Here is a 13,284-nt window from a genome sequence, read left to right as displayed (position 1 = left end):
GTATAAAAGTCAAGAAAAGATGATCTACAGATCAGTTGCTTTTAAACAAAACATATTTTTAAAAAATGTTACATTAGATTGTTATGCTGGTGCCTGGAAAAGTAAATATAACTCTGTATAAATACCTCAGAGCAGAACTGACAACTAATAAAACCTCAAAGGATGCCAGGATCCGAGTGGAAATGTGAACCCAATACTTTAATCATTGAAGGAAAATCTAGAAAGGTTCAAATGCCAGTCTGAATTCAGATCTTGGCCTTTTGAGCATCTTCAGCTACTGATCAGTCAAAACATACATCTTAAAAAGAAGCTGTGAAGTTTTAGATTGTACAAACCTTCCCACTTTCTGACAGTATATGCCGTGGAACAAAGCACAGAATTAATGGCCCAGGGTATCCTACAGTATTTCGAGGTTAGCAAGAAACAGTGTTTGCATATGGGCTAGAGCTGCTGGGTTTTTATTTGTTCAAAATAAGTTTCTGAGAGAAACTACAGAGAACAAAAATGTGACTGACCATCTGCAGGAAGAATTGGAGAAAAGAATGTCCTGCGAACAACTCACAAACAAAGATGTGGGAAGTTATGTAGTTAAGGAAGTCATAGATTTAAATGACGAATTGTTATTATATCAATGACGTGTCTTTCATAGATTTATTTATTCTTATCTGTAATGTGCCTGCTACTGGCAAGGCTGGAATTTGGTGTCCTTGAATAAATGGACTTTTTAGGCATTTTGGAGAGCAGTTGAAAGTCATCCACATTGCTGTGGATCTGGAGTCACATGTAGGCCCCGACCAGGTAATGATGGCAGATTTCCAAACCAAAATGATAAATGTAAACCAAAGGGATTTTTTTAATAGCAATCGACACTACCTACATTGTTGGCATTTTAACTCCAGAGTTGTTCTTCGTTAAATTCAGGTTTCACTAACTGCCAAGTTGAGATTTGAATCCATGTCTGCAGAATATTAGGCTGAACTTCCAATTTATGCAGCATTATTTTCATTTAGTAGGCTAAACCAAAATCTTGTAGATGCTTGTAATTAAAATACAGCCAAAATATGCTGGAAATATTCATATGGTCAGGCAGCATCTGTAGAGAGAAGTAGAGTTAATAGGTGAGATTTTCATGGCCTCTGTAATACCATGAAAACTCACTCTGTCTTTCTGTCTGTCTCTCTCTCCCTTTCTGTCTTTCTCTCTCTCCTGTCTTTCTCTCTCTTTCTGTCTCTTTATTTCTCTGTCTCTCGCCTATCTCTTTCTTATCAATCTCTCTGTCTCTCTCTCCAGTCTCTCTCTTTCTCAATGTCTCTCTCTTTCTCAGTGTGTCTCTCTTTCCTAGTGTGTCTGTCTTTCTCTGTCTGTCTATCTGTCTCTCTCTCTCTCTCTCTCTCTCTCTCTCTGCCTCACTCTCTCACTGTCTGTGTCTCTGTGTTTCTGTGTATGTGTCTCTCTTTCTCTGTAGCTGTCTCTTTCTCTCTGCTTCACTCTCACTCTGTGTCTCTGTCTGCATTTCTCTCTCTCTCTCCCCCTCCCTCTCCTCCCCCCAATCCCCCCCCCCCCACCCCAACTTTCTCCTAGACCTGTCACTGGACTCTAGGATCTCTTCCCTCCACAGATGCTGCCAGACTTCAAAGTTTGCAGTTTCTTCAACATTTTTAAGGGATTAGGTATCTTTGAGGTTGGGTTTTAATAGAAGTTTCCTTTTACTTGGAGATAAATCACTTCAGATTGCAAAACCTGTTCAAAACTTTTCATTATCAGTGTGCATGGGTGAGAACAATGTTATATTGTTCAAAGATTTTCCTGCTGCTGAGACCTGTCCATAGATGAATGTGTTATGGATATGGAATGAGCAGTATAGAGGTGAGTGGGGCTTATGAGTTGTAATGACCTAAGTTTGGGCACTGTGGAAGCCATGAGTTAACAAGGTGAGTATGAGGGGACATGGCAGTGGTAGGGGGTTGAGGTGGTATGGAGGGGTCATAGACTGCAGATGGGGATAAGGAACCAAGGTGTCCAACTGTTTCTGAAACAACTGAGACAAAGAAAAAGAATTGGTTTGTGGAGTTTCAACAGAGGTCTTTGTAAACTTTTCCCAAGGGCTGTCATTATATCATGATGAATGCTTGGATGGGTATCACCCTCAAACTGTTCAGTAACCTGTCAGGTGGTCTCTGAGTCTGCAGTTCGATTGAAGGTTGAAAGAGGCTGTTGTAGAATTTTGGTAGTCTTTAATATTGGGTCTGAATAAGAATTGTCAGTCCCCAAAGCCGCGTAATATTTGTTTTCAGGATTCATATAGTAATCTACGAATTATGGTAATGAAAATGGCACTCTAATCTTTGTATGTTCCTATGATCTGTACCATCAAGGTTTATGGAAAGGGTGTATCTGGTGCCAAGGATGACACTGAGTTCCTGGAATCAGAAGTCCATGCCGACTGCGCCCATAGGCAAATGTGCAGAGTCACTGATGCCCTGGGACGACTTCCCACCCGAGCTCTGCTCAGCACCCTACTCACTGCTTCAATTGGTGTCCCACTCCTATCCCCTGCTTCATTCCACCTCCCGCTTCCCCATTGGTACATGGTTTGCTAGTTCCCTGATAGCTCTCCTTTCACCTGCCGCCTCATTCCCAGGGACAGCGACCAACAAGGTATCACAGTGGTGAGGAAGAGAGAGGCGTTGAGGAGTCAGGAGCAGGACGAAAAGTGTCTGGAGTGGGGCATTGCACACATCACAGTTCCAGCATTTGAATTAACTTCAAACATTAGAAAAACATTAATTTAGTTGTTTCCAGTTTTGCATCAAGCATCTTGCTATTGCATCTCAGGCAATGGCACTGTAAGCTACATGGATGATGTATGCACTCACTGTGTTTATAGGGGCAAATGCTATAGAATTGACAATAAACATTCTCAATTTAACATTAATATTTTTAACATGGAGCCATATCTGCATGACTGTCAGTAACTGAGAGTACTTAACAGCCACCTGTACTCATTGTGTCCTGTACAACGTCTTCCACACTGCCGATCACACCCATCCCCACTCCACATTCCACACATCACCCCCTTGGATTCAAACACAAACAGTTTTGCTCTCGCTCTGTCTTGTTCTCGTTTTCTGGAGCACTCACTCGCTCTCTCACTGTCTTTCTCTCATTTGGTCAGCTCTGAGGAAGGTTCCAACAAACTACAAGCAGTGTTTTTTTTTGTTATGGAAAAAATGGTGCATTAAAAATTCGTGAGGCTTCGAGACATTAGATGACATGTTTGAAGATTGTTGAGAAACCACATAGATTATGGTTAATTAGCAGGATTAGATTGTAGAGAGTGAAGGTAGCATGTTAATTTATTTTTGTATTGCAGGTCCAACATCATGGGTCCCTTCGGTTGCAGCAGTTGGTCAGCCTGCCCTCATACCTCCCACGTATGGGATGACGCAGCCCCCAGCATTCAATGTCCAAGGCCCAGTGATTGGAGTTACACCCACCATGCCACCTCCAGTTCCCCCTCAGCTTCCACTTATGACAGCACATTATCAAGTGCAACATCCTTCCCAGCCTCTCACCAACATGGTTGTTAATCTGCAGAGTCAGCCTTTGTACACAACTAGCCAGCCGATTACCATGTCCCCCCTCACTGGGGTGGGTCAAGTGACTCAGCCTCCTCCAAGCACGGTGGGGAATGGTCAGATGAGTTGCCCCATTCTGCAACCATCAGCAGTGCCCTCAGCAGCCCTTCCCAGTAATGCTCAGGGAGTCAATGAGCAGGTAGTCTCCCAACTTCCTTTAAATCCGCCACAAACTGAAGACAACAGAAATGGAGTGCAGATGTTACGGACTGTTGGAACGGGAAAATACGAGTTTATGGACCCATGGCACCCGAAAGGTAGGTCCATTTAGATGCTTTATTGTCCATTTCAATCCCTGTCCTTGTTCAATAGACTCCTTTCTTTCCCCATTTTGAGGCATCATGGTCTACAGACTTGTGGAAGAAGTTGATAGTTTTAAGAAATTGAGTTTTTCACAACTCTCCGTACTTGTGGCACATAAACCATTTCGGAGATGATTCAATTATTCTTTGTAATGAATGGCTCTCAAGCAGCCTTAGTAAATGCCTACTAATTATAATTATTTCTTCCCATATCAATCAAATAATTCAGCAGGTATTCGAGATAATTGACAAGAAGTATCATTTGTGAAATATCAGGTCTTATTACCCAGGAAAGAAAGTGGTGATGTTTTATAATTTTTAAAGAATACTCTTTATTGCTGCACAGTTTGTTATCCTTAATTATCCAAAGTTCTCTGACTTGAATTTCTGAATAGCATCAGTGACCTTCAAGCACTTATCTGTTACAGTATGCACTGCTTATTTAAATATAGAACTTAATTGGCTGCATGGAAGACTGTTGAGTGCTTTATAATTTGTAGGAAGGTCAAGTGTTCATCAAGGAATTGAATCTGACGCAGCAAGACTTCAAGAGCCAAAAATCTCTCGCACTCACTAAATTTTGAATCTTCCCTGGATGTCTTTGTATCTGCATAAGGAACACAGTCAAAGGCCAAAGGAATGAATCTGCTGCACAAAATAATTAATTAAATAAATCACTTTGCAGAGATTTAGTAATTTTGGATGTCTGGAATTAAAATCAAAAGATAGAAGGGATGCACAGCCAGCCAATCAAAATATGAAGGAGAAAGATTTTATTTTCTAATCTGAGATGTCACTTTACCCTAAAAAAACTATAGATGCATAGAATTTCCTGCATTTGAATATATACTTTATAATACTTCTGTATTGGATTGGAAGAAAACTTGTACTAGGAGTGTGGAGATAAAGCTATCAATCATTGATGGGTTGCAAAATAAGAATTGATTTGCATTTGTACATCACCGCAATTGTTGAAATGTTGCAAGACTCTTCAGAAAGCCGAGTTACAGATGGAAAGATTAATAAAGGTGGTCAAAGTCTTAACCATAGTGGCAAACATTACTGAGGGCTACATAGGAGATGTGGTGGCGGAAGGATTGCAGGTTTCAGGTAGAAATGTCCTTTGTGCTTTTCATTATGAAGACTAAAGATGTAACCACAAATAGTAGAACAAAGAGCAAAATGAATGAGTAAAAGGTTAGATTCAGAACTGAAGAGTTTGGGATGTACCTGAGTGGTTGTTGGCCTGGAAGAGGTTGCAGCGATAAGGAGGAGTAAGGCGAAGAAAGGACTTTGAGAGGTTTGGGGAACTGGGCACCAAGGGCGGGAATTATGAGAGATTTATCACAATTTTGAGTAAAATAATGTCTGCAGTTGAGTGAGGCAGTGATTGAGTTTTCAAGTAATTGTTTTTACTGCTTGGCTGCACAGAACATAGGTGGGGAGGAAGAAGGGGGATATCCCATTATGCTGTCCTCCATTTTCGGTTTCTAAAACACTTCCTTTCCTTACAGCCAATATAGCAAACCCATAAATATGCTCAATGTTGTTATGATATATATATAATATATATACACACACACACATAGGATAGACGTCTTAGTGCACTTGAATAACGTTACTCTACTGTTATTACCAAGATATTAGTTCTCTTTATGTGAATTATGTCATTTGTAGCCTGCAAATCATTTATTGGGGAAATCCTAACTACTGCAAAGCCAAAAGAAATGTAGTTTTGCTCGAAATGTTTCATAACCTTGCAAAGTTTTAGTGTTTGCAGTTAAAATTGTTTTTAAAACTCCTGGTGAAATAAGTAATAATTTGCCTCCAAAATAATCGTTGGCAGTTACATAACATGATTCTCTTGATGCCAAAGAAAATGCCCAAGTTGTGTCGGTTGAAGTCACAATGTGTGAGGAGTTGTTCACAAAGATGACTTCACTACTGACTGCAACCCGTCTCTTGGTTATGTTAGATCTGATAAATGTATTAAGGGGATACTCATTTAACAAGACTTTGATCTCATTCGTTTTGCGCAGTTTAAAGCAGATGCCTTCTAACATTTTGAACACTACATACAGCAGTTGGTCTGACAACGGGGACAACAACAATCACAATTTTGTGAGGATGTACAGAAGTCAGTGTGATTAAGATTCATGTCTTTTCTGTTGCGACATTGGTATGTCCTTAGTGGGGCGTCATAGGTCAGGATTTAGAAAGGGTCATCTGTTTCACCATCCAGTCCCACCTCCTTTTCGAGGTGGGGTTTGTTCCACAGCCCTGGAAGGGATAGTTGTGATCCTACACTTACCGATGGGGCTAGCCAATCACTGAGATGTAAACAAGTCAGGAAAAGACTTTACCTTCCTGAGATTCCAAGTGCAAGTCTTTGGGCAGCACTGCTTTGTGAAGTCTGCAACTATGGCGTTTCCTTGGATCAGTGGGAATTGGAAAGGTCAGAGATGGCACCAGGAACAGACAGAAGGGTACATCTTTTAATTCAAGTTTAAGACATCTCTGAGATGTGTTATAGCTCTCAGGATCCTTCATCAGCTTCCAAAAGCCTTCAATCGCTAATTAACAAAGTGCAGCCAGAGGTTTGGCTAACATACAGCTGTGCTTAAAATTCTTGCAGCTTTTGAGAGGCCCGATTCAGCCAGAGGATGGGCCTGGAAGTGGGATGCACCAAATCAGGTTAGAATCGGAGGTGTGAAACTGTGACACGCCTTTAACTACGTTTGTCTAGCAGATGGCAGAAGGGAGTTGGTCAAAACAAAGCCAGTCCCTTCATAATGTCTTCACCTGGTTTCAGCTTACAGCAACCCTACCGTTATATATATTTTAGAATTCATTCATGGAGTGTGGGCATCACTGATTGGGTCAGTATTTATTGCCCGTGCCTAGTTTCCCTTGAGAAAGGTGGGGTGACCTGCATTCTTGAACCGCTGCAGTCCATGTGCTGTAGGCAGACTTAGGGAGGGAGTTTCAGGATTTTGATCCAATGACAGTGAAGGAACGGCGATGTATTTCAAACTCAGAATGGTGAGTGGCTTTGAGGGGAACTCTGTTCTTAATGTTGCTCAACAGTGCCCAATATATACATTTAATCACCAATTGACTTGACGTTAAAAGAGACATTCTGGGGTATTATGTACAAGGTCAAATTGAAGCAAGGTTGCTAGGCACAGCCCATTCATTAGATTCCAGTATTCAAATACATGTCTGACACCACACCACTAGAAGAATTTTTTTTTGTCCTTCTACTGAACTGTCAGGAAGTATGTTTTCCACCTTCATCTCATGCACTGACAAGGAGGAGTTGAGTTTTTTTTTCTCTCACTTCCTTTCTATTCTCACTCACCCTACCACACATCATGCTTATGAAATGAAATATGGGCTACATTTCACTATGAGTTGGTGGCTACGATCATATAATCTGACCATAATCCATTACAAATCGGAGCCCATTTCCTGCAGAAATTATATGACATTTGAACGTATGAGAGTGTTAACTTTGGTTCTTGTTGTTATATCTGGCTGCTCTTAATTTTATCAACTTGTCATCACAGTGTGGTATTAATTTCTGGGGAAAAGCTAATAATAAGGCTTCAATCACCCTTTGTAGACAACAACATTTGTTTTGTTTTTGAAAGGAATGATTTGTTCAAACCAAAATTGATTGAATTTTTTTGCTCAAAATGGATCGCTTCAGGTTTTTTTTTCATATAGTGCAGTTTGTCACTCATCCCTAGCTAAAGCATGTGGAGTTGATCATGTGACAATTTACTGACGTCTTTACAAAGTAACTCTGAGTAATTTGTGTCTTTTGACTTTGCCCTGGAAAATCTCTGGAGGTGAGCGACGTGAGTCCCCTGTCAGCAACGTGGACCAGGCTCAGCCCAGACTTCACACCACAGAAGAACTTCAAGCAGGTGAGGTGTCTTTAGCTGATCAGGGCTCGAGGGGACTGAGTCTCCAGCAAATTGGCTTATGCTGGGCACTTCCAGTGATTGGCCATGAACACCACTCTTCACTGCATGGTAACATGGCCTTAAAGGGTTGATAAGTAAGTTCTGTGGCCCAATTCTCATCAGCATAACTTGCTACCTCAGACCCAATGATTCTTCTCCTTTGCCCTGGAGTTGCTACAATAGCTGTCAGCACAATGTCCTCAGCAAAGATTGAATGAAACTCAAAAAAAAAAGAAATAATTTCTGTCCCATTATGTTTGAGCAATTATTCAACTCCATCTTCTTGCACTCACCTACATAGGTGTTTTGAATGCTTTGTATCTCCATGTGTTCTTAATTATTCCAGCCACAGCTAACTGTTGCATTCAAGCGACAAAAAATCTTCCTAGTAGTTCCCAAACTAATCTTGAATCACTCCATGCATCATTCACCTGCTACTGCCCTTCCCTTTTTCTTTCCTGGTTATTCCAGGTGAGAAGTTGTGAAGTCCATGCGTAGAGTTTTGCTGCAATGCTGTGTTGGAGGGAATAACATTTGGATTCTTGCAAAGTGAACCGTGACTATGTTAATGAGCATTTCAAGCTTAAACAGAGCAAAGTATTTCAGAAATTTAGAGCTTAATCTTTATCCAGCTGTAAAACTGTTAATCTGGGATAGGGCACAACAATGCAATTAAGCCCTAGCTAAGCCATCACTGTGATCTACAGGGTCACACATAATATACATATGTCCAATTTATTTCCGTATGTGAAATGAATTTAGTCAGCATTTCCCTTTGCACAATATCATTATTTCTTAATACAAAAGCTGCTCTGAACTCTGCTAAGAAGGTAATATAGTCCTGCATCAATCCTTTATGGTAGCTTCTTTACTCAAACTCAACCAGTTAAAGTCCTAGAGATGCACGGAAACAGACCCTTCAGTCCAACTCGTCCAAGCTCTTTCTATTCATATACCCATCCTAGATGCCTAATAAATGTTGTAATTGTACCACCCTCCACCACTTCCTCTGGTAGCTCGATCCATAAACCTTCCGCATAAAAAGTTGTCCCTTAGGTCCCTTTTAAATCTTTCCCCTCTCACCCTAAACCTATGCCCTCTAGCTTTTGACTCCCCCACTCCAGGGAAAAATCCTTGTCTATTCACCCTATCTATGTCCCTCATGATTTTATAAACTTCTATAAGGTCACCCTGAACCTCCGACACTCCAGGGAAAACAGTCCCAGCCGATTCAGCCTCTCCCTGTAGCTCAAACTCTCCAATCCTGGGAACATCCTTGTAAATCGTTTGTGTTCTGTGATTATCGGGTGTAAACTCCAAGTCTGTTTCTGATCCCTTTTTCTAATGTTGCCAACAGCTGTGACAATCATTTAAAAGTCCCATATAGAGGAGTTGTAACTACTTTGGCTATTTGTCCATTATAGACTTTTAAAATATTACTTCTTCTACTGCCATGATGAAATCCTGGGAATATTCAGAGTATGATGTTCTTGGCAAATGACAAGAAAAAGTTGATTGTATCAGTGTCTAGGTTAGTGAAAACAAAACAAGACACTTATATGTTGATGACCATTTGGAAGTTAACTTGAATGAAGGGCCTCCCTCGCAGCTTGACAACATTTTTACTCTTCAGGAAGTCACATTTCTGCCATTGATTAAATTGTGGGCAGCACAGTAGCACAGTGGTTAGCACTGCTGCCTCACAGCACCAGAGATCCGGGTTCAATTCCCGCCTCAGGCGACTGACTGTGTGGAGTTTGCACATTCTCCTCATGTTTCCTCCGGGTGCTCCGGTTTCCTCCCACAGTCCAAAGATGTGCAGGTCAGGTGAATTGGCTATGCTAAATTGCCTGTCATGTTAGGTGAAGGGGTAAATGTAGGGGAATGGGTGTGGGTGGGTGCGCTTCGGCAGGTCGGTGTGGACTTGTTGGGCCGAAGGGCCTGTTTCCACGCTGTAAGTAATCTAATCTAATCTAAAAAAGGTGGGATGAGATACTGAAGTGGGCACCAATTAGTGGAAGGGGCACAAGGCCATCTGTGGCCTACAGTTGGATGGCTTTCCTGCCACAGACCGAAGTGAGGTGAAGGTGGAAAGGTGGCATGGTTCCCACTTTCCATTCCTCCTGCCAGATTAAAAACCCTCTCACTGCCAAACGCACCATGACGGAGAGTATTAAACGCTCCTTGGTGTATATGATGAGCTGGGTAAAGTGGACCGGCTCAGTGATGACATATCTATGAATGATTTCAGTTATCCTAATTGAAATACACAAGCCGAGGGTCACATGAGCAGGGAATCTTTTTTGCACAATTCAGATGTGTAGTGGACATGACTGTGCTTGGAGAAAGTGAGGACTGCAGATGCTGGAGACCAGAGTTGAAAAATGTGGTGCTGGAAAAACACAGTGGGCCAGGCAGCATCCAAGGAGCAGGAGAATCGACATTTCGGGCATAAGCCCTTCTTCAGGGCATAAGCCCTGCTGTGTTTTTCCAGCACCATATTTTTCAACTCATGACTCTGTGCTTATCTCACAATTGCTAAATGAATGCCTTTCCTTGTGGAGTCCCAGGGGGTACTTATTTTAGGCTTTTTATAACTCTGGGCTCTGCATTTAGTCAGCTTCACTTCTGATGGTGAGGCTCAGCCCCTAATAACAATGCAAACTGCTCATTTCTTCAACCATCTCCAGAGTTCCTGAACACTCCCTACCTCCCCATACCTCTCAGCAATTTAAAATTAACAATGAGAATGAAGAAAAGAGCAAGGAATTTCTTTACATAAGAGAGATCTGTGTGCATGGAAAATTTTGAAAGGATGTGGTTAAGTCTAAGAATATTGTAATGTTTTTAAGGGAAAGTGGCATAATTAATTATAGAGGAAGGTGTGGCAGAGAGTTTCATTTTGAATTACTTTCTTCAAGCCAGAACAGGCATCATGAGCTGAATTTTAGCCAAAATTGAGTTGATTAGGGTCAGGATAATGTCAATTAGTTTAAAAATCTGAAAACCCACCTTGAATCCCTTTTCCCCATCTCCAATATCCATTAGATGAGGAGCAAGGGTGTGCAGCCAGTCTGCTGCCAGGAGGTATGTTAGCCATTTAAATATTTTAATTAGCCTGTTGCCTGCTATTTCACTCGCTATGCAGGTTTCACACTAATGGGCCCGGGTTTCCTAAAGCTCAGGAAATGTGGCAGCTTAATTGAAGCAGGGGTTAGCTTGGGGAGAAGAAGTTGTCTTTATTGAAAGGCTTGTAAACCAGGAGGAGCTAAAGTGCCCCTCCCTCAGGGCTTCCCAATCTCCCTCCTTCACCTTAAACCACCCGCCTATAAAGACCTCAAGGCAGGAGGATTGCACCTACCACTCTCTCTGGTATTAAGGATTGGATCTATCCGCTCTTAAACCCACCTGACCTGACTCCAGACCATGTCTATTAAGCAGGACATAGCGCAGAAACCTATTAATGACAAAGGTTTTCTACTGTGCCACAATGTGGAGAGGAAGACAAACATCCAAGTTTCCAAACTGAAACATCGTCCCCCACCACCACCACCACCACTCCATCCCTATCTATATCTAAAGCATTGGTTCGAGTGCTTCACACTTGAAGTCAACTGAGGTGTCAGCAGTATGTTATTCTGAGGTAGGTGAATCTAAAAAACTGAAAGAACTGCTGGTGCTGGAAATCCAAACCAAAAACAGAGATTGCTAGAAAATCTTAGCAGGTCGGGCAGCATCTGTGGAGAGAAATCAGAGTCTATTTTGCAGGTTCAGTGACCCTTCTTCAGCATCCTAATGAATCTAAAGTTATTTGAGCCATCAGATCAATTTGAAGCTACGCTGTCAAGTTGGAATTTAATGTATCACCTGCCCCGTTCCTTCCCCTCTCTGTCCTGCAGTGGCAGTTTGCAGGTAGGCCAGTATTCAATTGGGTGGGAGGGTACTGATTGCAGATTCCATCATCTTCTAGCCTTTGACTAATTAAATTCAAGACAGGAAGAATGTGCATTGTGAATATTGGAATTATTGAAAATTGGAATATCGTGTCTTATTGGAATATTGTGTCTAGTTTTGGTCTCCTTCCTTGAAGAAGGAAGGGGCAGGACTGAAGGCAATTCAGAGAAGGTTCACAAGGTCAATTCCAGGAATGAAAGGGCTGGTATATGAGGAACGGTTGAATATCTTGAGTTTGCTCTAACTTGGGTTCAGAAGAATGAGGGGTGATCAGATTGAGGTACATAAAATGCTAAAAGTGGAATGATAAAGTGGATGTGGAACAGATGTTTCCCCTTGAACAAGAGGGCATAGATATAGAGCAAGAGGAGGCAGGTTCAAAACTGAGATGAGGAGAAACGACCTCTCTGAGGGTTGTGAATCTGTAGACCTCACTGTCCAAGAGTGTAGTGGAGGCAGCATCAATCAACAGATTCAAGAAAGAAATAGATATGTTTCTGAGGAAAAGCAGGATAAAGGGCTATAGAGAGTAGGCAGTAGTGGTGTTGAGACCAGGATAAGATCAGCCATGTTCATGTCAAATGGTGCAGTGGGCTTGAAGGGCTGTTCCTAATTGCTATGGCCTTCCACCTAGAATCTAATTGAAGATTTTGAGTGAACAGTTAATCCCTCCATTCAACAGAGTGGTTCTTTACAGCCCCAAAGAGAACTCATGCAATCTCAAGACATATGCTAAATAAAGTTAAGTAACCGTTGAAGAATTCACTCATTAAAATAGCTCTTATTGATTTAAGAAAACCTCCCAGTATATTTATTTGCTTTTAATCCCTTATAAAAACAAGCATTGGAATTAGCCCCACTTTGAAGTGCATCACCCTTCAGAGCTGTGAATCAAACTGTGTTGTGACAATGGAAGGTTGTGAAATTGGTCATGCAACACGACTCATGACATGATAGCCAAGGTTTATGTCAACAGAAGTATTGATATAATAGCAATAATTGTGTTTAACACTCCAGACAAATGTTTCAAATCTTCAAACAATAAGAATTTATAAATGCTCTGAGAGCTTTTTTTGCAGTTGTGAGAGTTCTTTTGGCAGATCGCGACTGGTTCAAATGGTTTAAAAGAGGTTTACTAGATTGATAACTGGAATAAATGGGTTGTCTTACGAGAATAGGCTGGACTGGCTGGGCTTGTTTTTACTGGAAGTTAGAAGAGTGACGAATGACTTAATTAAAATGTATAACACCCTGAACCGCTTTCACAGTGTAATGTAAAAAGGCTGTTTACTTTAGTGAGTTAGACCAGGACTAGGGGAATCTGCTTTAAAGTTAGGGGTTGCCCTTTCACGGCAGTGCTAAGAGGAAATGTTTCTCTGTAACTCTGCAAATTTGAAACACTCTGGTGGTGGATGTGGG

General features: G+C 41.5%; 1 protein-coding gene across 5 annotated transcripts in view; it reads left to right on the top strand.

The window, feature by feature from the left end:
* Positions 1-13,284, top strand: part of LOC140466698 (kelch-like protein 29) — a 388,797-nt gene that overhangs the window by 245,951 nt on the left and 129,562 nt on the right. For 4 of the 5 annotated variants that reach the window (XR_011955268.1, XM_072562189.1, XM_072562178.1 and 1 more), the window contains 2 exons: positions 3,374-3,895; positions 7,795-7,872. Coding sequence is in view for 4 of the 5 variants with exons in the window: in XM_072562189.1 (XP_072418290.1) it covers positions 3,374-3,895; positions 7,795-7,872 (600 nt within the window). In the remaining variant the exon portion in view is untranslated. The remainder of the gene's footprint in view (positions 1-3,373; positions 3,896-7,794; positions 7,873-13,284) is intronic. The other variant, XM_072562205.1, reaches the window with a different exon arrangement.

The sequence above is a fragment of the Chiloscyllium punctatum genome, chromosome 3, assembly GCF_047496795.1.
Source record: "Chiloscyllium punctatum isolate Juve2018m chromosome 3, sChiPun1.3, whole genome shotgun sequence".
NCBI lineage: Eukaryota > Metazoa > Chordata > Chondrichthyes > Orectolobiformes > Hemiscylliidae > Chiloscyllium > Chiloscyllium punctatum.
This window is presented reverse-complemented; position numbering and strand designations above follow the sequence as displayed.